The 26,802-nt window shown below is 41.8% G+C and overlaps 1 protein-coding gene across 9 annotated transcripts in view; it reads left to right on the top strand.

Annotated features, from left to right (window-relative positions):
- HYCC1 (hyccin PI4KA lipid kinase complex subunit 1) overlaps window positions 1-6,821 on the top strand; it is a 42,183-nt gene extending 35,362 nt beyond the window's left edge. For 4 of the 9 annotated variants that reach the window (XM_070766861.1, XM_070766859.1, XM_070766860.1 and 1 more), the window contains exon 11: window positions 5,705-6,821. In XM_070766861.1, coding sequence (XP_070622962.1) covers window positions 5,705-6,258 — 554 coding nt within the window. In that variant the 3' untranslated portion in view covers window positions 6,259-6,821. Of the gene's footprint in view, window positions 1-4,632; window positions 4,927-5,474; window positions 5,550-5,704 lie in introns of all 9 variants that reach the window. The other 5 variants (XM_070766863.1, XM_070766864.1, XM_070766866.1 and 2 more) reach the window with 3 other exon arrangements.
- The last annotated feature ends 19,981 nt before the right edge of the window (window positions 6,822-26,802 follow it).

Here is a 26,802-nt window from a genome sequence, read left to right as displayed (position 1 = left end):
AGAGCTTGCTTTGTTCCAAACTTTAGCCAAACTCATTGCCCCATTTATTCCTTGGCTATTTCAGTGAAACCATCCTATATACTCAGCTATCTGTTATACTCTTGGATTGCTTTTCCTTTCTCCCCCTCTTCTGATATCCTTTTATTGTCTATAATGACTTAGAAATCAATAAATGAAAAAGACATTGAAATGTTCATACATTTGTTAAGGAGGCACATTTCATTGTGATCCTTTATACAAAGAAACAAAATCGTTCTAAAGTAATCTGAATTGAGTTGGAAGTGCGATGCTTTATGCTCTGAAACAATGTATAGAAGGCATGAATGCACTACTGTATACCTACTGTATTAAATTTTTATTTCATGCAAAACCTTTGAAAAGCAGGAATAAATGTTGTTTTATAAAGAAATCTCTTTAGTAGCTCCCTAATCATGCTAGATGTTTCAGTTTTGTATTCTCCCATAGTTCATTGGACTTGGGTGGGCACTAAATTCAAAGGAAGGAAAGGAGTAAGGAAGGTGTGAACTTGAATCACATTCTTTTTATAGTCATCCGTTTTGCCAAAACAAAACAATCTATAGGTTTCATTCTATATCTCTTTAAAGAAAAGTGCCATTATAAAATTGGATAGATTTCATATCCTCAATGGTGTGTCTAGCTGTATATTTTTCTGTGAAAAAGCTATAGCTATTTGTGGATTTTCCAGGAAGTTAACAAAAAGTATGGAGATTTGATGAATTCATCTATTTCCTATTTCAAGTTAGACCAAATCCAAATATGGTCAGTGTCCATCACTTATTCCAAATATTTCAATTCTGATCAGAAGTATGCAATAGTAAAATCAATGTAACTAGTTTGCTGAAAGTATCAGTCATCAAATACTGCAGAATAAGTGATATGTGAGTTGTAGATCCGACTCACGAGGGAGGGCACGCACCTGACATGGTATTCCTTTCCGAGCAATTGAGCAATGGCTGAGACTAAGGGGCTTAGAAGCGTTGCCTTTGTCATGGTCAGACCATTTTCTGCTACGGCTTGACTTCCTGGCTCCAATCCTTCCCCGCAGGGAGGCAGAACCAATGAAGATGTTCCGCCCCAGACGCCTGATGGACCCAGAGGGCTTTCAGACGGCGCTTGGGGTTATTCCAGAGGCACTCGTCCACAGTTCGGCGGAGTCCCTCGCTGAGGCCTGGAACAGGGCTGCGGCAGGGGCTCTTGACCGGATTGCGCCTTTGCGACCTCTCCGCGGCGTTAGACCCCGTAGAGCCCCACGGTTGAACGAGGAGCTCCGGGTGTTGAAACGCCAAAAGAGACGTCTAGAGAAGCGATGGAGGAAGAGTAGGTCCGAATCTGATCGAACACTTGTAAGAGCTTTTATTAAGACTTACAAAGTGGCGCTCAAGGCGGCAAGATGCGCGTACCATGCCACCTTGATTGCATCAGCGGAATCCCGCCCGGCTGCTCTGTTTAGGGTGACCCGCTCCCTTATTAATCAGGGGGGAGTTGGGGAGCCCTTGCAAAGTAGTGCCGAGGAGTTTAACACGTTTTTCGCTGATAAAGTCGCTCAGATCCGGGCCGACCTCGACTCCAATTGTAAAACAGAGTCGACTGACAACGAGTCAGTCGAGGTGACTGGGGCACGTACTTGTCCACCTGTCTGGGAAGAGTTTGATCTGGTGACACCTGATGAAGTGGACAAGGCCATTGGAGCTGTGAGTTCTGCCACCTGCTTACTGGATCCGTGTCCCTCCTGGTTGGTCTCAGCCAGCAGGGAGGTGACACGGAGCTGGGCCCAGGAGATTACCAACGCTTCCTTGGGGAGGGGAGTTTTTCCATCACTCTATAAAGAAGCGCTTGTGCGCCCCCTCCTCAAGAAGCCCTCCCTGGACCCAGCCGTACTTAACAACTATCGTCCAGTCTCCAACCTTCCCTTTATGGGGAAGGTTGTCGAGAAGGTGGTGGCACTCCAGCTCCAGCGGTCCTTGGAAGAAGCTGATTATCTAGGTCCCCAGCAGTCGGGTTTCAGGCCCGGTTACAGCACGGAAACCGCTTTGGTCGCGTTGATGGATGATCTCTGGCGGGCCCGGGACAGGGGTTTATCCTCTGTCCTGGTGCTCCTCGATCTCTCAGCGGCTTTCGATACCATCGACCATGGTATCCTTCTGCGCCGGTTGGAGGGGCTGGGGGTGGGAGGCACTGTTCTTCAGTGGTTCTCCTCCTACCTCTCTGGCCGGTCGCAGTCGGTGTTAGTGGGGGGTCAGAGGTTGGCTCCGAGGTCTCTCCCTTGTGGGGTGCCTCAGGGGTCGGTCCTCTCCCCCTTGTTATTTAACATCTACATGAAACTGCTGGGTGAGATCATCCAAGGACATGGGGTGAGGTATCATCAATATGCCGATGATACCCAGCTTTACATCTCCACCCCATGCCCAGTCAACGAAGCGGTGGAAGTGATGTGCCGGTGCCTGGAGGCTGTTGGGGCCTGGATGGGTGTCAACCGACTCAAACTCAACCCGGATAAGACGGAGTGGCTGTGGGTTTTGCCTCCCAAGGACAATTCCATCTGTCCGTCCATTACCCTGGGGGGGGGGGAATTATTGACCCCCTCAGAGAGGGTCCGCAACTTGGGCGTCCTCCTCGATCCACAGCTCACATTAGAAAACCATCTCTCAGCTGTGGCGAGGGGGGCGTTTGCCCAGGTTCGCCTGGTGCACCAGTTGCGGCCCTATCTGGACCGGGACTCATTGCTCACAGTCACTCATGCCCTCATCACCTCGAGGTTCGACTACTGTAATGCTCTCTACATGGGGCTACCTTTGAAAAGTGTTCGGAAACTTCAGATCGTGCAGAATGCAGCTGCGAGAGCAGTCATGGGCTTACCTAGGTACGCCCATGTTTCACCATCACTCCGCAGTCTGCATTGGCTGCCGATCAATTTCCGGTCACAATTCAAAGTGTTGGTTATGACCTTTAAAGCCCTTCATGGCATCGGACCAGAATATCTCCGAGACCGCCTCCTGCCGCACGAATCCCAGCGACCAATTAGGTCCCACAGAGTGGGCCTTCTCCGGGTCCCGTCAACTAAACAATGCCGGTTGGCGGGTCCCAGGGGAAGAGTCTTCTCTGTGGCGGCGCCGGCTCTCTGGAACCAACTCCCCCCGGAGATTAGAACTGCTCCTACTCTTCCTGCCTTCCGAAAATTCCTTAAGACTCACCTTTGCCGTCAGGCATGGGGAAACTAAACATCTCCCCTGGGCATGTTAATTTATACATGGTATGCTTGTGTGTGTGTTTGCTACTACATGGGGTTTTTCTTAAATCGTTAAATATTTTAATTAATTGGATTGTTGTGACTGTTTTTACTTGTTGTGAGCCGCCCCGAGTCTTCGGAGAGGGGCGGCATACAAGTCCAACTAATAAATAAATAAATAAATAAATAGATAGATCATATATCCAAAATGCAGAATCTTCATGATTTAGGAAAATTGTGATAAAGGAATCTTGCTATGTATACTTCTTTTTCAATAGTACAGTCTTTCCATAAGCAAATTCAATAACTTAAAAATTCATAAAGAAAATTATTTTTAACATGTAATATGTGTCCAAATTACACATTTACAACATTTTATACTTTTTTATTGATATTATTTGCACTAGAAATAGTGCTATCATTAGTTAAGGTACTGTGCAGGTTTTATACTACTAGGGTATTAGAAATACTGTAACTTTAAAATTAATTGAACAAAACATAGTATTTTGAAAACTTTTGTAACATATTGATTTGATTAATTAATCTGCATTTTATTTTGTTTAATTTTATACATTTATTTGCTATAGAAAAAAAGTGTGATGTGTGATATAAAATTTTCAGCATCCATGCTTTAGTCTTAATAAAGCCTCATTTGTCTTCCTTATTTCTTAGCATATATACAAGCAATTCACAAAGAAAGTCTAGAAAATGGGAAGATTGACTGCATTGTCTCCTCTCTTCTCTATGCTACTAGTGATAACAAGATAAATGATATGGACATTGGTCCTTGTGAGGAAGCACCACATTGTATAGTAGAATGCAGATGGCAAGAAAGAGTGGTTTTCATATGCTGGAATTCAGAAACATAGAAATCCCTGAATTTTCAAAAATAATATTTTTCTTTTATAATTTAAATATGCACGTTAGAAAATTGTCCTAGTGCAATAGTGTAAAAATATTTTGAATATGACAAAACCACTAGTATGGTTCTGAGACACTAATATATATTTAACCAAGTAAAATGTTCTTTATACTATTAATGGATATACAGTATTTAAAAAGTAACTGTGAAGTAAATATTAGTGTGTTTATATATTGAACTTCTTTAGTATGTAACAGGCATTTTTTTTCAGTTGAGCTCGGCTCCAAATAGTTCATTTTTAATTTTATGATACTGCAACCTATATTCCATCCCATTTTCAGAAACATTATATGGCTTAATATCTTAGTAAGAACTCCCTTTATTAATGACAGGTCAGGAAAGTAAGCCTTCAGACTATTTATGTTTTCCGTCCAATTCATGTCTTTTTATTTGTCTCCATGGTTTTTGTTTCAGCCATCTTTTTTCTTTCTTTCTTTTTTGTCTTATTCATCTTTAATTCTAGAGCAACCAGATAATACTAATGACACTACTGAATCGGGCAACTTTGTTATACCCGAGATTAGTGTCACAAATGTGGCTGGAGAGAGAACCAGAAATGGGGAAAAAAACAGAATGCCAGGAGAGAGTGATCAACATACTCAGGGTATACAGGAAATTCCTACAGAGCCTAGAGTTGACAGCAAAAGCTTGCCAGAGATCAGGAGGCAAAAATCTGTAAGAAAAATTATGGAGGATGGAATAAGCTCACCTGGCAGAATGCAATTTTAGCAGAGCATTTTTTAGCTACATTCAAAAGGTATCAATTGAAAGGGTCATGGCTGCATGTTTTGAAGATTTTAATAATCATCAATAGAAATTTGCATGTACTTTTAGTCAAACACAACTGCATGCTTTACAATAGAGCTGATCTCTGTGCTCCATATATTGATAGCATGCTGACAACAAATAGATTTATCTTAGCTTGGGAAACCACACTGGGAGATTTCAAATTTCATTAATGTTCAACTTGGAGTTCTGTCATTCCAGCATTTTTATTTTACACATTTGAAATAACTCACATGTACATAAACAATATCAATTTATTTTAATGTTTTCCAATTTGTCGCATTATATACACCAGTGTGTTAAGTTTCCAGAATTATCACCAAATTTAACTCTCTAATACATAATGTGGTCATTCAGCCCTTTAAATATGAAATACAACTGGATTTGCTAAAAATGTGAGCACCTGCAATTGGTTCCCGATTGGCTGATCTGCTGTTCTGATTATCTATTTCCATGATTATTTTGCTGTCTGTGGTATATAAATACCTTGCTCATACATGGGTTTATTCCTCTTTCTAGCTGTTATAGATCTAACCACTTCTGAATCTTGCATGAATAACAGGCGCTTAAAAAAAATCACCACACAATGAGATTGTAAGCATGCTTTCTGTTTCTTTATATTTTATTGTAATATATCACATTAATATAATAGATGAACTTCTTGTCTGCTCTTAAATCTTTTGCTTTATGCTTGACTAGAAAGATCTATCAAGAACCAATGAAATATATAGTGTTCTGTCTCCATGCAGGTAATGAATTAGGAATTCCAGAAGAAGAATTAATAGAAGTCTCTGAAGTTGATGAAGGATTTTACTCTAGAGCTACTTCTACTACAAGTCATTCTATTTCATCAAAAAGTAGCAGCAACGTTAGTAATAAAACAATAATGGGCAAAAGTCATCGAAGGCCTGGAGGAAACAAAGTTGGAGGAAAAGAAAAAGAAACTGAATCCTACAAAGAATATTTATCTCACAAACAAAGTCAGAGGGCGCTGAGTGAAAATCTAGAGCTTCTCTCTTTAAAAAGGCTAACCCTAACTAGCAGCCAATCCTTGCCAAAATCAGGGAGTCATAGTTTGGCTAGAACTAGCACTACTCTTTTTAGTAAATCCTTTGAGCAGGTCTGTGGTGGTGTGATCCCAAGTAATCATAATGGCACAGAATCAAATAGGCTTTCGGTGTGCAGTTTGCAAGAAGGGAATCTGATATTTGAAACTGAAAGAATAGACCTTACAGTTCCAAACAAACAATCCAATCAGCAGCGACTGCCTACTATCAGCATTACTGTCTCAACGGACCAATAACTTCCTAACTAATGTGTAGAAGTGGGGCCATTCAGTAATGGTACCACATATTAGTATCCCTCAAGCTCTTTTTTTAGTCAACTAAACTGCTTCAAGTTAATTTGTTTTACAATAGTAAAACCTAATTTCCTTCAATGATTAAATGTTAGAATAATATGGGTCATCCAAGTAAATACTTTATAATATTGATGTTTTAACATATGGGAACATTTAGGAATTAATTTGCTCAGCAGGTAAGTTATATTGGAGAATGATTGTGTGATAGGCCTATCAGATGAAATCTTTAGTATCACTGTGCTATTTCTGGGTGTTGAACTTTATTTCAGTTATTATCAGAATTGGTTTTCCAGTTCCATACTTAAAAGCAAGAATCTTCTTTCTTAGACACTCTGATACAGGTCCATTTAAGTAGCAGCTGATATTTGAAAAACAATATTCAGATCTCCGTACACAATCTGTTATGAAAAAAATAATGTCATTATTATACCAATATTGAACAATGTACACTATGTTCAAGCCACTATTTTCAAATCATAACTATGAAAATAAATACAGTATTACAGTATATGCAAATCTTTTCTGCCCTTAGTAACAACAATGAATATTTTACAATATACAGGATGTACTATACATATATTATTATTTTCTAACACTATTAGAATAATTTTTAAATTTTTCCCATCATCCCAAATCTAGACAGTTAATATTTTGTGCTGATCTATCTTGATATGATTGAGCCAGCTGCCAAAAGTATATTGGCTGTCACATTTAAACTATGACTAAAATGGGTGCAATTCATTGTTTGTATTACTTTATCTGTACAGACAGTAGTGATATTGTAAAACTCTTTTGGGCTTAGAATATGAGTGTCAAATTCATAATATAATGTTGCTGTCATGTCATGCATCATGATCCCCCCCTTCACCAAACCAGAGGTGGGCGTGGCCAATGTATGTCACATCTGGCCTGTGGGTTTGACATCCCTGGCTTAGAGTTTGACATCCCTGGCTTAGAATATATACAGTAGTAGGTTTTGGCATAGTACACAAAGAGATCAGTTGGAAGAGGAGAAAGTTATTTATCATCATTTGGAACAGGCTACAATTCTACTTTCATAGTGCCAGTGAATTCAAAATAATTAGGATGACACTTATTTTTTGGCGTTAGAGTCAAACCAACCCAAGAAACAAGAGTACAATATTTTCTTCTGAAATTGAACAGAGATATTAAATCTAAAATATTTTAGTATTTTTAAGTGGAAGAGTAATGTGGATTAGAAATATTTTTGATTTCACTCCTTACTTTCATTAAACTGGTTTAAATTTTACATTTAAATCACATTTAAATTGTAAGCTTTACACTATATGGGAAATAGGTCATGACGATTAACAGATGATACCATATTTTGGAAAGAAAAGATTTAGTTCTATCATCTTAAAATACAACCCGGCATTTTTATTTTTGCATAGCCATATTGATAATTTCCCCAAATTTGCATCCTCCTTTCCCTCTGGTTTCAGCTAATTAGTTAGTTTATAACAATTTCTGGAGGATTAAAGAATGTATATGAATATTGGCATCACATTGCAGTGCTTCCTACGTGTTCATGAATCTTTGAATCCTTGTGCAAGAGTAACTTTGCTTATTTTTACTCCTCCCACTCACTGCTTTTTGCAGTGTAGCTTTTCAACCAGAACACTTTCTAACAAACATTTTATACTTGTTTTTAAGGAAGAAGCAGCTTGATAAACTGTTTTTATATTAACTGTACCATGTAGTTAGAAATTCTATTTGTATTCAAAGAGAGACTTTTCAAATTTCCAGAGACCCAATTTTTAAACAAATAGTAGCTTTTTGCTTTCATTTTTGCAATTGTTTGTATTTGACATTTTTGGAAACTCCTTTTGTTTTCTGAAATATCTGAAATTTAAAATGGAAAAACCTAACTAATTTTATGAAATCTCTGGGGTATTTATTATAACAGTATTAATTCATCCTTACACAATTTTCTACATATTTCATACTTTACTAACATTATATTAAACATTTATTTTGAATAATTAGTTTTTGTGCAGGAATATACAGCCATTGTAGATGAAAGCTATTTGAATTTACCTTATGTTCATTATTTGAAATTCCAAAAGATGGAAATAAAATATTTATAGTACTAAAGTTTTAGGGCTTTAGAAAACATTTTGGTTTGAATAAATCTTTTTTTTATACATTCAAATAATTTAGAATTTTCCCAACAGATGATGGAATAAGAACTCTATGAATTTAAGTTGCTTGAATGCATTTGAAAGGGCATTGGTCTTACCTGATACGCCTCTTTTCAGAAGGAGGAGCCATCATTCAGGATGGGTTGTCCTCGTCCTGTCCGATGAGGGACAGAATCTACAGTTTTTTCATCTGGGTGCTCTCCTCTCCTACCCAGATTAGATAAGACCGAAGATGCAGACCTGTTGTGGCTATAACACGACCTAGGGCAATAAATCTCCTGGTCTCCTTTCCTGAAGAAAAAAATTGGCCCACCAAAACAGGTAGCAGCTACCATCCAATAGTCAATGCTCCCAAACAGCATAGTCCATAATCTTTCCATCCAGAAGAAAAAACCAAGACAGAACGTGCACCATAAAAAAACAGAGGGTAGGACTGAATGATGATTACTGCTGAGAAGAGACGTGTCAGGTAGGATCAACGCCTTTTCTCCAGCTTGGGAGGAGCCATCATTGAGGATGGAACTTACCAAAGCTCAGAGTCCCAAGGGAAGAAATAAAATAGAAAGAGCCCCTCCCAATGGATGCTAGTGCGCCTCCTGTCAGACCTGCTGAAAGACTCTATGTCCAAAGGCCACATCTGCAGATGCAAATTTGTTTATTGTATAATGGTGGATGAAGGAAGATGGATAAGTCTATGTCGTAGCCCAACACACCTCCAACAGAGAAGCTTGAGTGGTCCAAGGAGTTGATGTAGCAGCACTGCAGGTGAAATGGGCTGTGACCCCAATGGCCTACACAAAGATGACAGTTCATAGGCTTTGGATATGATACCTCTAATCCACCTGCCAATAGTGGTGGCCAATACTTTTTGCCCCAAGGAATGCAGTAGAAAAGCGACCAACAGAGTTTCAGTCTTCTGAATATCCCGAGTCCTATCCAGCAGCACTCGCCAGACATCCAGGACATGTCACAATTATTCAATTGGATGTGAAGGATTAGTGCAAAAGGTGGGCATCACCAACCTCTGGACCCTGTGGTACACTATTGATCTTAGGAACAAACAAGGGGTCGAGCCGAAGGACCACCCAATCAATGTGATATACGCACAGGTCCTTACGATGGGCAGAAGTAACAGGAAGAATGCAATCTTGTAGGACAAGTGTCTGACAGACACAGAGCATAGTGGTTCATATGGCGGTCCAGTGAGGGACTGAAGGACCTGGGCAAGCCCCACAATGGGTAGCGATTTATTGTTGGAGGGCAAACATTGGCCAAACCCTTGAGAAAATGCCTGATGGCAGGCAATTGACCAAGGGACTGTACCTGGTCGCAGGTAAGGATTGACGAAAGGGCCACCACCTGGCACCGAAAGGTGTTGGGCGAAAGACCCATGTTGAGCCCTCTGCGAAGGAAGCAGAGTGCCTTGGGAAGTGGAAATCAAGTAGGCGACAGACCCTCTGTATCATACCACATGCAGAAGGAGTGCCATGTAGCAGCATAAATCCTTTGCTTAGATGGCTGCCTTGATGCTTCCATAATTAGGATGATATAAGCCTGATCCCTCAGAGTGGGGTGCTCAAGTGCCAGGCCATCAGTTGGTACCTCTGAGGGTCTGGATGTACCAACTGCCCCTGGCTTTGTGCGTTCTCAACCGGTGGAATCTGCTAGGGTGGAGAGATAGATAGGGTCTGGAGGTCCACAAACCAGGTCTTTCTGGGCCAGTGGGAAGCCACCAGAATGATGTCCACCTAAAACTCTAACATCCTCTGAATGACATGCGGTAAAACTGGCAACAGAGGGAAAGCATACAGAAGCCCCCACCCCCGGCCAATCCGCTCAGAGAGCATCCACTCCTTCGTCATCCGGAGATGGAAACTAGAAGAAGTAAGGCAGATGGGAGTTGGCCAGATCACAAAGAGGTCGATCTGCAACTGAAGTGGGTTGATATGGTCTGGAAAAGAGACTGGTGCAGGTGCCACTCTGCTGGATCCACCTCTGTTCTGCTGAACGATTTGGCCTGCGTATTGTTGACTTCCAGAACGTGATCTGCAGATAGGGAGAGTAGATTCCGCTCTGCCTATGTGAGCAATAGATAGGAATATGTAGGTAGGCCTCTGTCAGTTCCAGTGAAGCCAGGTAATCTCCCCATCAAACATTCCATAGGATGGACTGGAGGGAATGCACTTTGGACCACCGGTACTTAATATTGCAATTCAAATGCTTGAGGTCCAGAATTGCCCTCTATCCTCCCGAGGTTTTGGGGACTGTGAACAAGATCAAATAGCTTGCCGGTCCCTGCGGATCCAATGGAACCTGCTGGAGGCCCGAATGGGACATCTGATGAAAACCCACAGGGGAAGGGAAAAGAACTCCAACCTGAGGCTGGTCGAGAAAGTATTGAGAACCCACCTATTCCCCCATGGTCTTTTCCCAAGCATGAGCAAATAGGGACAGGCATCCACCAATGGGAGGAGAAAAGGGTGGCTCAAGGTCTGGGGAAGGGACAAACTCCCCCTTCCTGGAATGGTCACTTAAACTGTTGTCCTCTCCCAGATTCTCCATGCTACTGGTACTGCTAGAAGCTGGATTGACCTGAGGCTTGAGGGAGACTAAAGCCCTGGTCAACAGCCTGAAGGGGTGGACAGGTGTAGGGAGTAGGCCTGGAATAGCTGCATCGGGAAAGCAACAAAAGGATTTTGTGCTTGTCTCTTGTCTCAACGATGGGATCAAGAGATGCACCAAAAAGACTGAGCCCTTGTACGGAAAAGAAACCAGGCACCATTTGTGATGTGAGTCCACTTGCCACTGCCGCAGCCTGTGCATGCGATGCACCACAATGAAAACACCCATGGACTTAGCCACAAAACAAGCGGAAAATTGAGAATACGCAAACACCTTGTTGGGATCATGACGTGTGTGCAGTTCCTCTGCCAGAAGCTGTTCCTGAATGATCCTGAGCCAGAGCAGCATCAAACAAGAAAAAAAACAAAGCTGATGAGGTGACCTGGATCGCTCAGACTGCTGCCTGATGCACTTTACCAGTGTCTGCTCAATGCATTTGTCCTCTGAATGTAAAAGATAGTCTGATGACCCGGGCATGATCACGTTGATATGCAAGGCCATGATATGTAGATCAACAGCAGGAACCTCCAGGAGGGAAGCAAGCTCGGAGGCAACATTGAAAAGCTTTTTGTCCAATGAATCAGGCTGGGGCCCCAAGGCCGCAACCCTCCACTGTCTGCTGACATTGTCCAAAAATAGTGGAGGGGCCAGAACGAAGTCCACTTGTCCCAAAGTCCAGGACAAATTCTAAAAAATTGGGTCGAGCTGAGAAGACAAAATAGAAGGCTCCAAGGGGGCCAGGTCCAATCCAGCGATAGCCCTGGCTTTGGACAGCAGAGACTTGAACAAAGATGGAAGAAACAGGCCTGGTGAAGACTGTTGTTCAGAAAGGTCATCCTTGTCCTCCAAGAGGGTGTATTCATCCCCATACTCGAATAAGGGACCATGATCCTCCCATCTGAACTGTCAGATGTCAGACTGCCTCTCATATGAAGTGGTGGTTCTGGAAGCCCCCTGGCTTTCAGGATTCCAGCTGACTGGGAGCTTGTGGACATGTGTGGCAAACAAGCTGCAATCCCATGTCACACAGTGGCTGCAAGTAACGCTTGGAGATAAAGGGTTACATCTGTAATGGGACCACATCAATACATCTGTAATGGGGCCACTGAGGTAGAAGCTGCTGGCTGGAGTTCAGACAAGCAAGCCCCAAAGTTGAGGTGGTAATGGCAGAAGTGTCCTCAGAAGGAGATATCGAATCAGATGTTTGGGTGCCAGACTAGATGGATGAATAACACCCCAAGGATCCAGAGACCTCCAGATTAAGTCAGGAATGTCTAAGGAAATTGAGAACAGTAGTGTCTGATCTGTGGGAGCTGAAGCTGGGGTCCCTTGAATAGAAATATGTGCAGCTGCCTTAGATTGTAGCTTCTTTAGAACCTTGTCTCCTCTCTGCACTGCCTTGGAATGGCCTGGTGTGGGTAAGGAGCCCTTCCTCCTCTGAGGAGCCAGAGATTTTTCATTTGAGACCTGGTGATTTCTTTTGTGGTACCTCTTGCATGATGGCTTTTCAGAAGTGCTTGCCGTGCTGCTCATAAGGATGCCCACAAGATGAGATAATGACCCGAAATGCACCCAAGATGGCTGCCGCTAATAAATCAGGCCCACAAAATGGCAACGAAACACTAAGTTGCCAGCAACAAGATGGCTACCGCCCTGAAGCTACTGAGGGCAAAGACCAAGCCTGCTTGTTGATTGAAGGTAATTATGCCTTTAACAGGCAAGGAGAACACTGATGAGCAGTGCTGATGGGTGAAAGACACCACAGAGTGTCAGCTGGAGGTGTGAGGCCTAAGCCGTTCCTGGGCCAACTGTTGGGGGCCGTGCGAGCAAATTCAACTGGAGACTGGAGTTTCCTACATGATCAGAAGCAAACAGTTTTGGCAGCATTTCAGTTTAAAAGGGCCAGCACGAGCACACTTTAGGACTGGGGAATCTGGGTGGCTTTTTGGTATGAGGGAAATCAGTGTGAGTGCACTCCAGCGCTGAGAGAAGCGTGGCTGTGGCTGATGCAAAAATGCCACGTGAGCAGGCTCTACTGTGGGAAATTGCCTCAGTGTTTGCTGAAAAGTGTGAGCAATCTACAGTGCCAGTGAGCATTTTGAAATATTGCGCAAGCAATCTCTAGTGCAGGAAGGCTAGCTACAATAATTTGGGGGCACTAGCTGCCGGAGTCACAGTATAGTCTAATGGAGGAGTCTGGGCAGGAGAGGAGATCACCCAGATGAAAAAAAACTGCAGATTCGGTCCCTCATTGGATAGGACAAGGACAATTCATCCTGAATGATGGCTCCTCCCAAGCTGGATAACAAGCATATGTGCAGCTATCTATTCCACATGGTAATGATACATTTATATAAATGTATTGTAGATATGCATAGTTAAATACATTTATGCACAATCAAAAGTGAAAGTGAAAACCCAGAAAATATGAAATTCATATGCACAGTAGATTGATATTAATAAAATGTTTCTCATAACTTTGGAAAAGCACAATATATTGAAATATTTTAGTGAAGTATTAAGGTATTCATATTTTGATTGAGTGCAATATATGAATAATTTTTATTGATTGACATTCTTGGTTTTCTTATGTTAAGCTGAAAAGGAAGTAGATTTTTCTATGGTACAGTAACTAGACTTTTGTAAAGATCCCTTTCTATTTATTAAATATATAAATTAGTTCTGTGAATTTTTCAACAATTGCCATTTACAAGGATGAATACCAGTTAATAAACTATTAACAGTATAAAACAACAAAATGTGCTATCCACTTTTACAGTATACACTTGTGACCATATTGTTTTAATGACAGTATTTTCTGTATTTTAATAAATGAACTATTTAGTTAAAGTTTGTATTTCCATGATAAAGCTATTATCTCTAATGTTGATTTACTTAGGTTGTAAATATTGTTTTAAACTATTGAAATAGTTTACATTGATGATGACGATGATGTAAATATCTGTCACAGTGGATTTGAGCAGTATTGGAATTGCAAATGGTGATAGACTAACCTACTTAGTCATGGTTCCAATAAAAATCGGTCCTCCATTTTTCTTCGCTTGTTTTATCCATGGCTTAGTTTGTTTATTTTATTCCTATTTCTCTATGGGTGCCAGAACAAAATAATAACTAAAAAGTAAAAAGTAAACTATAACCAACAATAAACTATACCTGTTTTTAGATATTAGATACCAAAAACCAAAAGCTCATTAAAGAAACAGAAACAGGCAAATTGAAATAATCATTCCATAAATCCCTTGTTAAGAGACAGCATCAAAAGGTCAATGTCAATAATCTGTTTACTTACCATATTTTTCAGAATATAAGATGCCCCTTGGTTTTTGGGGAGGACAATAGGGAAAAAACAATCTGCCTAGCAGATTATCTGGCTAGTGTAGTGTGGTCATCTTCAGCACATTAGTTTGCTGGTTTTGATCACATGCTTGCTTTTTAATCCCTGGTTAGGGATAAAAAACAGTTTTTAAAACATTTCACTTCTCCCTCTCTTCAGAGAGAAACAATGAGAAAAACAAGCAAAGGGAAGATTACTTTGCTAGCAGAGCATAGAAAATAGCTTCACTTGTTAACACCTTGTTAGGGCTGAAAAAAGGCTCAACTGATTAATGGAGGGAGCAGCAATGAAAAAGGCAAAGGGAAGATCCGCTTAGCTAGCAAAACATGGAAGATCACATTAGCACTTCATTAGCGCTGGAAAAATGCTTAAAAAGTGCACCCAAATTTTCAGCCTCTTTTAGTGGGGTAAAAGCAGTGATGAGCTCCTACAGGAACACAGTTCTGGTAGCCAAATTTGGAGCTTCACCCCAGGGCACCCAATTTGCACTGAAAGATATTGAAACAAAATGCATAAGCCATGCCCAAAGTGTGGTAGTAAAAATTTTGGTAGCCCATCACTGGGTAAAAGGTGTGTCTTATACTCTGAAAAATACGGTATCTCTGTGTTTGCAAGAATGGGTGGTAGAATGGTACTCAAATATAAACTTAATATAAGAAAATTAACAACTGTCCCAGAACTTAGTATTATATCTGGGATAGAATGAAGGACAACATAGATAACACTTTTTAAAGAGTTAGCATCAGCTAACAATCTCAACTCATGAGAAACAAGGATACGATCTGTGTGTATAATCTGAATACCCCAGAATCATGCATTGACAAAAAATTTCTGCCACATATGTTGTCCTGAGAGAGAAACGAACATCGGAGTTGTTGAAAGAGCTCATAAAAACAGAGTATATTTTTCCAAATAAACAAATCCATTATTAAGTAATTTTGAGAGAATGCTCAGATGATACAACAGTGGTGGGACTCATCTCTGGGGCTGGGGAGGATGTGATTGGCTATTGAGATGAGGTAGACCGGTTGCTTTTGTAATCTGGAGACAACCTTTATTGACAAGGTCTTATTTTTAGCTATCTGTACCTGCAAGACATAAATAGAGCTACTTTTGATTAGCTTAATCACATGTTCAGATAGTTCTTCATGTATGAACACAATTGAGCCCCCCAAATTTCCATTGCTAATTACTACAGTTGATAAATTAGTAACATGGTTAATAAATGAATCTGGCTTCCCCATTAACTTGCTTGTCAGAAGGTCGCAAGAGGTGATGACATGACTATGGGACACGGGAATTGTTACAAATACATGCTTAGTTGCCAAGTGTCCAATTCTGATCACACGACAATAGAAATTCTGTGGCATTCATTGAGTATTTTTTTCAGTGCCATTGTAATTGAACTAAATAAATTATTATGAGTTAATGACTACCTGTATTAGGAAGATGGTCTTTTAAATGCCTAGGCCTAAAAGTTCTTTTACTAAGCTGACCAGGCGTCCCAAATTTCGCAGGACTGTCCTGCTTTTTTCCTATTTGCCCCATGTCCCGCTGGGTTTTAAAAAAGTCCCGCTTTAGCAGTCGGTGGCTTGAACACCGGCTAGAGATGCCTTGGAGCTGCTTGCCTTGAATGGTTCATGGAAGCCGAAGCAGCGGATTCGCCATCCCAGCCTTCTTCATCACATGCTGAAATCCCAATGTGGAAATCCATCTTAAAATTGGAAGCTAACAGGTGCGATCTGCTAGTGAAAGAGGGAGCAGGTGGAGGGTGGCTAACAAGAGACAAAGCGGGCGGATAATGGTGGGAAAAGCGCTTTGAAACTGGCGCAGACACCGCTTGTATTCTCCCTGATGCTAAAGCGAAGGACAGAAGTTCTGCCATCCCCCTTTGCAATCAGCGCTGGCCTCGGGGACAGCCGCCAAAACACGGGAAGGCTGCCGCTGCCACTGCTGACCACCACAAGAGAGAGAGAGAGATAAAAAGCAAGAAGGAGAGAGAAAGAGAGAGAGAAAGCAAGAGGGAGAAAGAGAGCAAGAGACAGAGCGAGAGAGAGTGAGTGAGAAAAACAGCAAGAGACACAAAGAAAGAGCAAGAGATAGAGTGAGAAAAAGAAAGAGTGAGAAGGAGAGAGAGAACAAGAGGGGGAGAGAGAAAGACATAGCAAGAGATAGCAAGAGAGAAAGAAAGAAAGAAAGAAAGAAAAGAGAGCAAGAAACAGAGAGAAAGAGACAGTGAGAAAGAAAGGGAGAGAGAAAGAGAGAGAAAGCAAGAGAGAGAGAGAGAAAGAGAATGCAAGAGACAGCGAGAAAGAAAGGGAAGGAGAGTGAGAAAAAGAAAGAGAAAGGAGGGAAAGAAAGAAAGATGAAGGAAGGGAGAGAGAAATAGAGAGGAAGGGAAGGTGGAAGAGAGAAAATTTTTTGCTAATTTTTTTTTTGCTAAACTTTTTAGCCCCCCACCCCTAACCCCCCGCTCAATGGTGTCCCTCTTTCCCAATCTTAAAATCTGGTCGCTTTACCCTACCATCAAATATATAATAAATAATCCAGTAATTATTTATTACTCAACAGAAAGTTCAGAAGAAAAGTCCAAGCTATGTTAATTTACTGGATGCATTTAATAGAAAAGGAAATGAAGAAAATGAGCCAAGGTGGCGCAGCAGGTAGAGTCCAGTACTGCAGGCCACTAAAGCTGACTGTAGATCTGTAGGTCAGCGGTTCAAATCTCATCACCGGCTCAAGGTTGACTCAGCTTTCCATCCTTCCAAGGTGGGTAAAATGAGGACCCAGATTGTGGGGGCAATATGCTGGCGCTGTTAAAAAATGCTATTGCTAACATGTTGTAAGCCGCCCTGAGTCTAAGGAGAAGGGCAGCATAAAAAATTTAATAAATAAATTTAAAAAATGAAGGAATCTGCTATGTTGCATATTATTTCTAATAGTGCTTCTCCTTTTATAAAATCTCAGAGAAATAATAAAATTGTCCTCCCCATTCCAGTTTATACATTTAATTTTCTTGCATTTTTTGTAATTTTTATTACTATTGGTTTTTAAATTATACTATTGGAACACATACACACAAACACGCAGCTTGAAATTTTCTGTAATTATGAATTTATGGATTTCTTTGTAAAATTATTTAGAGTTTAATTCAAGTCTGCCCTCCAGTGGCTCCAAAATAGTTATTATATATTGCTTACTGATGTCTTTGGATGTGGCTTCTCTCCTGTCCTAAGGATCTGGCCATTGCCTTGCTATGTCCCATCCCTTTCCCCCCACAGCTCTTTGGCCGAGAATTATAAATCTATCAAAGAGATCAGATGACCAACATATCTGGTGTATACAGTATTGCAGTAAGGAGATATGTGTTAAAACTCTTTGCATTTCTCTATCAAGATTTCCAAATACTATAATTTCACTAGGTAAAAGTAACCGATGAAACATTCAAAATTCTCAACTACAATGTATATAAACAGTTTACACACCTGTTAAAATGCAAAGCACTCGAGATGTAAAAAATCAGACCAAGATAAATCACTTCCGACTTTTTTCCATATTTCATATAATACATATGTTATACAATTCAATTGAAAAACTATCTGAAATCTTCCAGGGGGGTGGGGGTTAAAAGTAAGAAACACAATAACATGGTTCTATAAGTATGCACATCTCCTTATAAGTAGAGATGTGGCTGTGTTCAAAATTTAACCAATCACATTCAAACTGATGTTTAGTAGTAGTACACACCTGCTGTCAACTACTAACTAAATAAAATCATATAAAGTTCTGCTGTTCTACTATGATTTTTCTGACACTTACTCAGTTGCCTCTTAGAGCAAAAGCCATGATCTGCAGAGCTTATAAAGCATCAAAGAAATCTCACTGTTGGAAGATATCCATTAGGAGAAAGGTACAAAAAGTGCAATGGGGTAATGCATCCATTCTTGCTCTACTTGATTTCTCTCTGGATTTTGATACCATTGATCATAGTATCTTTCTGGAGCACCTTTGGAGCATATGAGTGGGGAGACATTTGCTATCCTCGTTCACTTCCTCCCTCTGTGGCCGCCCTTAGTCAATGTTGATAGGAGAGGATCCAGCCCTTGCCCACTGTTTTGTGGGACTTTCTTCACTCCTATTGAACATTTACATGAAGCTGTTGGGTTAGATCATCTGTCACCATGAACTGAAATATTATCAATATGCTGATGATATTCACCTGTATATCAGCCCATGGTGAATTAAGCAATGTCACGACCTCCCTCTTGCCGTGCTTGGAGGCTGTTATGACTGGATGGGGAGCAATGGGTTGAAACTGAACCCTGACAAGACCGAATGGCTCCGGGTTTGGGGTTCTTTGGCCCATGGGGAATTGCCACCTTTAGCCATAGATGGGGCAGCATTGCTACAAACAGATCCTGCGTGTAATCTGGAGGTAATCAGAGGGCCTTTGCCCAACTGTGGATTGTGCACCAGCTACGCCCTTCTCATGGTCACTCATGCCCTAGTCATCTCCTGTCTTGGCTATTGCAATGCACTCTACATGGGGATCCCTCTGAAGAGCATCTGAAGCTTCAGTTGGTACAAAATGCAACAGCCCACATGGCTTTGTGTAGACCTCATTGTAAACATTTCTTCTCTCCTGCAGGAACTGCATTGTTTGCCAATTTGATTCCAGATGTAATTCAAGGTGGTGGTTGTCACTTTTAAAGCACTTCCTGGCTTGGGACCAGGTTATCTGCGGGACCGTCTCTTGACAATTATATTTAGCCGACCCATGAGTGGGAAAACAAAGATTTTTGTGAGTTCCATCCCCTAAGGCAGGGGTCGGCAACCCATGGCTTCAGAGCTACATGCAGCTCTTTGGGCCTCCTGCTATGGCTCCCTGTCCCATCACTGGCTGGCCTTGCTCTCTTCTCCCTCACCTGGCCTGAGAAGATAAGGGTGACAGCGTGAATGGTGAAGTGGCCAGGACTGATTCTCTGATGCTGGTTGAGGAACATAGACACCCTTGGCCAAGGCTTCCCTTTGGGTGACTCTCCTTCACTCTCGCAATTCTCTGGCTGGCTGTAGCAGGGCCAGGAGTGTGCACATGCAGCAAAGGCGTGCTTGGAGGATGGACAGCTGCTCACTTAAGGGAGGTCTTTGGATGTGGCTTCTCTCCTGTCCTAAAGATCTGGCCATTGCCATCCCATTCCCCCGCAGCTCTTTGGCCGAGTCGGGTGGGTGTAAACTCCAGTCTGAAGCAATAGAAAGTGAAGACTGCCTTCACTCCGATGACTCTCCTCCCCCTTATTCTCTCATGCGGGGGAGGGGGAGGGTGACAAGACACATCAAAGTGATGGCAAGGGACGGGAGTAGGGACAGGATGAGATACAGCAAGGCATGGCTAGATCCTTAGGCAAGAGGGAAGCCGTGTCCAAAGACTGTTCTTAAGCGAGCAGCTGCCTGCCCTCTGGATGTGCCTTTGCTGTGCTTTGGGGCTCATTTGAGGAGGGTCTGCCTGTGTACACCAAAACCAGCCAGGGAGTTGCGAGAGGGGGAGGAGGGTTGGCCAAAGGGAAGTCGGGTGTGGCAAGTGTTATGTAGCACACAGAGAGAAGGGGAGAGATGGAGAAAGAGAGAGATGAGGGAGGGAGAGAAAGATGGGTAGGGAGGAAGGGAAAGACAGAGAGAGATGGGGAGAGGGAAAGAAAAATGAGAAGGGCGAGAGATAGAAGAGAAAGAGAGATGGAAAAGAGAGAGATAACTTTTTTCATAGAAAACAAAACAGAGTCACAAAACCTAAGTAGCTGTAGATGGGGTGGGGGGAATCAGGTGATTCAGTGGGAGCGACATCAAATTGGCCATGCCCACCTAGGTTTTGTGGCTCCAGGTGTTTTGTTTTCTCTGGAAAATGGGTCCAAATGGCTCTTTGAGTTTTTTTAAAGTTGCTGACCCCTGCACTATGGATATTCATCAAGTATTCATCAAGGTCCAGAAAGAAGGGTTTTCTCTGTGGTGGCCCCCTCTTTCTGGAACATCATTCCACCAGAGATTACATTGGCCCCATTCTATCACTCTTCCGGAAGGTGCTGAAGACATGGTTTTGTCAGCGGGCTTAGGAAACCCAGAGTGGGATGGAGTCTACTAAAAAAAAGATTGAATGCTGTCATAAAATAAAAAAATGCTTTAGCAAAGTATTATTTTAAGGGTATGTACACTTATGCAACCATGTTATTATATGTTTTTTGTTATTTTGCTCCCTAAAAATTGTTTTTCAATTGAATTGTTCAATTGACAATGTTAAAGATGGAAAAATTTGGAAGTGATTCATCTTTGCCTGGTTTTTTTATATATACAGTGATACCTCATCTTATGAACTTAATTGGTTCCAGGACGAGGTTTGTAAGGTGAAAAGTTTGTAAGACGAATCAATGTTTCCCATAGGAATCAATGGAAAAGTGATTAATGCGTGCAAGCCCAAAACTCACCCCTTTTGCCAGCCATAGTGCCCGTTTTTGTGCTGCTGGGATTCCCGAGGCTCCCCTCCATGGGAAACCCCACCTCCGGACTTCCGTGTTTTTGTGATGCTGCGATTTCGCTGAGGCTCCCCTCACTGGGAAGCCCCACCTCTGGACTTCCGTTGCCAGCGAAGCACCCGTTTTTGCGCCGCTGGGATTCTCCTGCAGCATTGCAAAAACACGGAAGACTGGAGGTGGTGTTTCCCATGGAGGGGAAACGGGTGCTTTGCTGGCAACAGAAGTCCGGAGGCGGGGCATCCTAGTGATGGCGGCTTGGGTTTGTAAGGTGAAAATAGTTTGGAAGAAGAGGCCAAAAAATCTTAAACCCCGGGTTTGTATCTCGAAAAGTTTGTATGACGAGGGGTTTTCTTCTGGGTGAATCCATGAAAACGAGAGGAAATTCTTCAGCAGGAACAGAAATCCTGAAGCTCCTTAAAAGTTTCCCTTCCCCTCTCGACACAGAGAACCAATTCTTCATGGATTTTTTTTACCTTATGTCCCATAAAGCACCTTTTCCCAGATTGTTTTAACTTTGAATGATCAAATGACCAATTGAAATTCAAGAACTACCTGTATTCTTGTAAGTATCATGGGATTTTAAAAAATAAATTATATATCTGTCTATACATGGGAAATTCAGAGATGATCTTTAGCAGCTCACATTAAATCACTAAGTTTACAGAAATTTGGATAATCACATTTAGGTTTTGTAACTATTACTTCTGTCTCGATTTTTGCAGTCCAAATGCTTTAGTCTTAATCTAAGCATCTGTGGCTGAATCTATTAGCTAAAGCTTCAGTTATATGAAAACTTCAGTTATGCTCTCCTGGCGCTGATGTAAATTGCCCTATAAAAAATGTTTTATTTAGATATTCAAGCAATGCAATACTGGCAAATATGTATAATTTGGGTGTAGGAGAAGGGTAAAGGTTTGTTCCCTGAGTTTGTGGGTTGGATTCCAAACATTTTGTTATCAGCTAGGTAACATCTTCAGGAGTTTAGGGGGTGTTGGTGGTTTAGGGGGTGTTGGTGTCAATGCTCTTATGTTTATAAAGGTGTGTGTGTATCAAATGAGGGTCTTGTGATAAAGAGATTATATCAGATCAGGGTCATTGGGAGGTAAATTGCTGGTGAGGAGGGTTGCATGAGCCATTGGGTTGTGCGTTGAATTGGATTCTGAGGGGTTCATAGGTTGTAAGTTCATAGGTTGTAGATCAAAGTGTCTATTGATGGAATGGCTTGTGGAGTGCCAGGCTTTGATGAATTCACGAACAGGGCAGTTGATAGCATGGTTGATGATTTTTGTGTTGCTCCAATTGAATTGGTGCAATTTGGTGTCAGTGTCGGTAGAGACTAAGGATTTGGGATCATAACATTTGATTGCCAGTCAGTGTTGTGGATCCTGATTACATTGTTAAAGAAGGATGAAAGAAATAAATGTAATCTACAAAATCAACTGCAACTATTGCAACCAATTCTACATGGGATAAATATATCAATGAAAAAGTAGGATCTATTAACTTTGGCTGGCAGTCAAATGCCACAATCTCATATCTCAATTCACATTGACACCAAAGAGCACCAATAAGTGGAGCACCATATGATGTTTTGCCTAACAACCCCTTTGTTGGGTAGTGGACATTTTAGCCCCAATTAAAACCATTAAGTGAGAACTATGTGTGTTGATTTTATTAGCTACTAATAACACTCTTAATTACAGAGTAGCTGTCTTAAAATATAGTATTTTTCAACTGTAGTACTAAATAAACTACAGGTGAAACTCAAAAAATTAGAATATCATGCAAAAGTTCATTTATTTCAGCAATACAACTTAAAAGATAAAATGTAATATATGAGAGAGACTCATTACATGCAAGGCAAGATAGTTCAAGCCGTGATTTGTCATAATTGTAATGGTTATGGGGTACAAGTCATGAAAACCCCAAATCCATCATCTCAGAAAATTAGAATATTACATGCAATCAATAAAAGAAAGATTATACATAAACAATATTGGACCTCTGAAAAATATAAATCTTGTGTGAAGTTTCCACAGTCTGTGTTCACCTTTTAAGTTGCATTACTGAAATAAATGAACTTTTGCATGATATTCTAATTTTTCAAGTTTCACCTGTATGTAGCATATTTAGCATGGTTTTTAATTTTTTTTTTACCAAAGCTATCAAGTAAATTTTCTGGGAATACAAATTGTTAGCAAATAAGTAAATAACAATAAACATAAATATATATATACATCTACTTTAGCTAACATTCTGGCCTCAGAAAATCCTTTAAACCATCATATATGGTGCACGCTATTCTACAGAACTAGTTCTTTCAGTTTACTAATTTCATATTTGGCCAGATACTCCATTTATAGTACCGTGTTTCCCCGAAAGTAAGACAGTGTCTTACTTTCTTTTTACCCCCAAAAGCCCCACTACGTCTTACTTTCGGGGTATGTCTTACATTGGAAAAAAATTGAAAGGGTCGCGTTCCCGAAGGCATCTCCCCAGAGTCCAGAAGGGCAGCCGCGGGACAGGAGCCTCGTGAGCCCTTTTCCAAGTTCAACCTCAGGGCTCCAAGCGGCGTGCACGTGTGGAGCCGCAGACGCGTGTCGGGGAAGCGTGTGTCTGGAGGGGAGGAGCCGCTCTGCGCAGTTGGGCAGCCCCACCTGCCTGCCGGAAAGGAGGCGGGCGAAGGAGGGCGCAGCTCTGGCCGCTCGCCTCGGAGCCGGTCGGCCTTGCCGGCCGCTTGCAGCCGAGCCTCGGCAGGACTCGGTTGCTGGGACGAGCGCCTTCTCTGCAAGCCGCCGCCCGCTCGGCTCGCTTCGGACCAGCGCCGTCCTTCGCTTTGCCAAGCCGGGGAAGAGGCGGTGGCGCCGCGGTGAGGCGAAGGCGAGGGGCGCGCGGGGAGCTTGGAAGCGACGTCATCAGGCACCCCCCCCGGCAATACCCCCGTGTTTCCCCGAAAGTAAGACATATGTCTTACTTTCGGGGTACGGCTTATATTAGCCGACCCCCCTGAAACCCCCGATACGTCTTACAATCGGGGGTATCTTACTATCGGGGAAACAGGGTAATAATACAGAACAGAAATACATATACCGGTATTTTAATATAAACATTTGCCTGGAGTGAGAGATTATAATGTAAATCTTTTATTTTCTCTTACAGAATCTGCAAGAAAATAAAACAAAGTTGAAGGCCAACATTTTACAAGAAATCTAAATGCATTTCTGATCTTTAAGAGTTCAATTGATTAAACTGATCTTTTTCTTAACAAAATTTCAGATTTTTGTGCAAGAATTGATTTCAAGAAACAATTACTATTTTATTATTATAATAAAAATGTATCAGTGATATTATGAATTATATTTTTATTCACTTTTACACAAACTTACTTTCCTTCCCTCTAATCTCTAGGGGAGATGTTACAGGGCTTCTTTCAAATGAAAGTTATGCAAGTAGGCCAAAATAGTAAGCCAATCATCCTGAAGCATACCCTGCTTTTAGCAAATGCCAAAAATTAAGCTATGACTACCAGACAATAAACAACTTGACACTTCTACATTATAATGGAACAAGCCAGATTAATACCACTCTTTCCTTTCTTTTCTTTTTTCCTTTCTCTCTTCCCTCTTCAATGCAATTTGTGCTGCTAACCATTGATGTCAGAATGTGCTGAAACTGTGCACACCAGGACTATTGTGAAGTAAATAATACCTTTCTGTTGTAGTTAAATGTTATCCTTCCAGCAAGGCAATCTTTTGGTAGCTTACTTGTTCTTTGTGAGTTAGACATTTTTCTTGGCTACAGCTGTCATGTGGGAGGCTGTTTGAAAAGCTTCCAAATTAACCAAGCTCTAGAACTGAATTATACAGCATGCATTAAGAGAGAGTGAATAGTACTGCATATGTGTCTGTAGGTTTTATATGTTTTATGGATCTTTCAATCTTTTAAGATATTTGTTAATTTAAACACAGTTGTTCAAATGTGAATCACTCATCCTATCTTGTGTTTAATTGGTATTAAATGGAATGGGTCACCAAGTTATTAGCAGACTACACAAGCCTCATACTGTAGTACCTGATTGTTACATACAGTGATACCCCGTCTTACGAACATAATTGGTTCTGGGACGAGGTTCGTACGGTGAAAAGTTCGTAAGATGAAACAATGTTTCCCATAGGAATCAATGGAAAAGTGAATAATGCGTGCAAGCCCATTAGGAAAATCCAAAACTTTAAGTTTTTTTAAAAAGCGGTGGGCGGACGAAGTGGAGGAGAACAGAGTGGGGACAGGCGAGCCGAGGAAGCGTCAGGAGAGGGGATTTCCCCCATCTCGCTGTCGTGGGAGACTCAGCCATCCATCGCCCACTGCCCCCTCCTGCCAGAAGCCCGCAAAGAGCCAAAGCTGGGTGTGGAGAAAAGCGAAACTTTCAGCTCCTGGATGGACCAGAGAGCCCACCCGCCCGCCCTGCCGATTGCCCTCCCTCCCTCCGCCAACAGCGCTTGTCCCACCCTCTCCAAGAGCTGCACCGAGGCCGCCCGGGAACCACTGCTTCCAAGAGGGTTCCCCTCGCTAGCCTGCTCTAGCCGTTCAAGGCTTTGGTAACTTTGGAGGATCCCTGCCCAGCACACGCGCGCTCTCCCGGCACAACTTGCCCAGAGGATTTTTTTCCCACCTCTCACGATCCCTCCAATGCCCCAACCTGAACTTTAGCTTGCGTGAGGAAGGGGGTTGGCTCCCCACACGGGAGCCACCCAAAGGCGAAATATGATTTGAAAAGCTCTGGTGCGCAAAAAGCTTGGGGACAGCGTGACTTGGTAACATGGGGAGGAAGAGCCGGGCCGGGAGGAGGAGGAGTGGGAAGAAGGCAAGATCTGCTCCCAACACCCGTTGGGAACGCGGAAACCAAGGGTTCTCAGCCAAGACTTCTGAAAGAGACCGAGCTTTATGCAAGGATTCTAGTGTGCGTGCACACCCAACAATCAGCTGGCTGGTACACATGCACAGGCTGGTTTTTGGCACTGCTATGCATGCGAAGGGATCACGCTCCAGAAAAACCAAACTTCCAGGTTATGGTGCACATGCACACCTGACAATCAGCTGGCTGGCATGCATGCACAAACCAGTTTTCAGCATTGCCATGCACATAAATGACAGTTGATTGTTACACTTGCATATGTGCCAAAAACCCTGAAGACAAACAGGCAAGGCTATGTGTGCTGGGTGACATGGCTTTGCAAGCACTTTGGGCATGCATGTCATAAGTTCACCATCACAATTCTAGGATGTCTGTGGTTATCAGGAACGTTAAGCTTGTTCTTGTAAAGTTCTTCTGTGTAATTTTGCTATTTCTTCTTAATCTCTTCTAGCTGTTAGGTCCCAACCATTTTGTTCCTTTATCATGCCCATCTTTGCATGAAACATTCCCTTCCTATCTCCAATTTTCTTGAAGAGATCTTTGGTCCTTGCTATTCTATTGGTTTCTTCTACTTCTTTATTTAAGAAGGCATTATTATCTCTTCTAGCTATTCTCTGGAATTCAGTATCAATTGGGTATATTTTTCTCTTTCTCCCTTGCCTTTCGCTTCTTTTCTTTTCTCAGCTATTTGCAAAGCCATTTTGCTTTCTCACATTTTTTCCCCTTTGGGATGGTTTTAGCTGCTACCCCTTGCACAATGTTGTGAACCTCCAACCATAGTTCTTCAGGCACTATCAGATCTAATTCCTTAAATCTATTTGCTACCTCTACTGTATATTTATCAGGGATATGATTTAGTTCTGAGTGGTCCAGAGCTTTTCTCTACTTTCAATTTAGGCCTAAATTTTGTAATGA

Source organism: Erythrolamprus reginae, chromosome Z, assembly GCF_031021105.1.
Source record: "Erythrolamprus reginae isolate rEryReg1 chromosome Z, rEryReg1.hap1, whole genome shotgun sequence".
Taxonomy (NCBI): Eukaryota; Metazoa; Chordata; class Lepidosauria; order Squamata; family Dipsadidae; genus Erythrolamprus; species Erythrolamprus reginae.
Note: the sequence above shows the minus strand (reverse complement) of the source record. Positions and strands in the feature narration are given on the sequence as shown.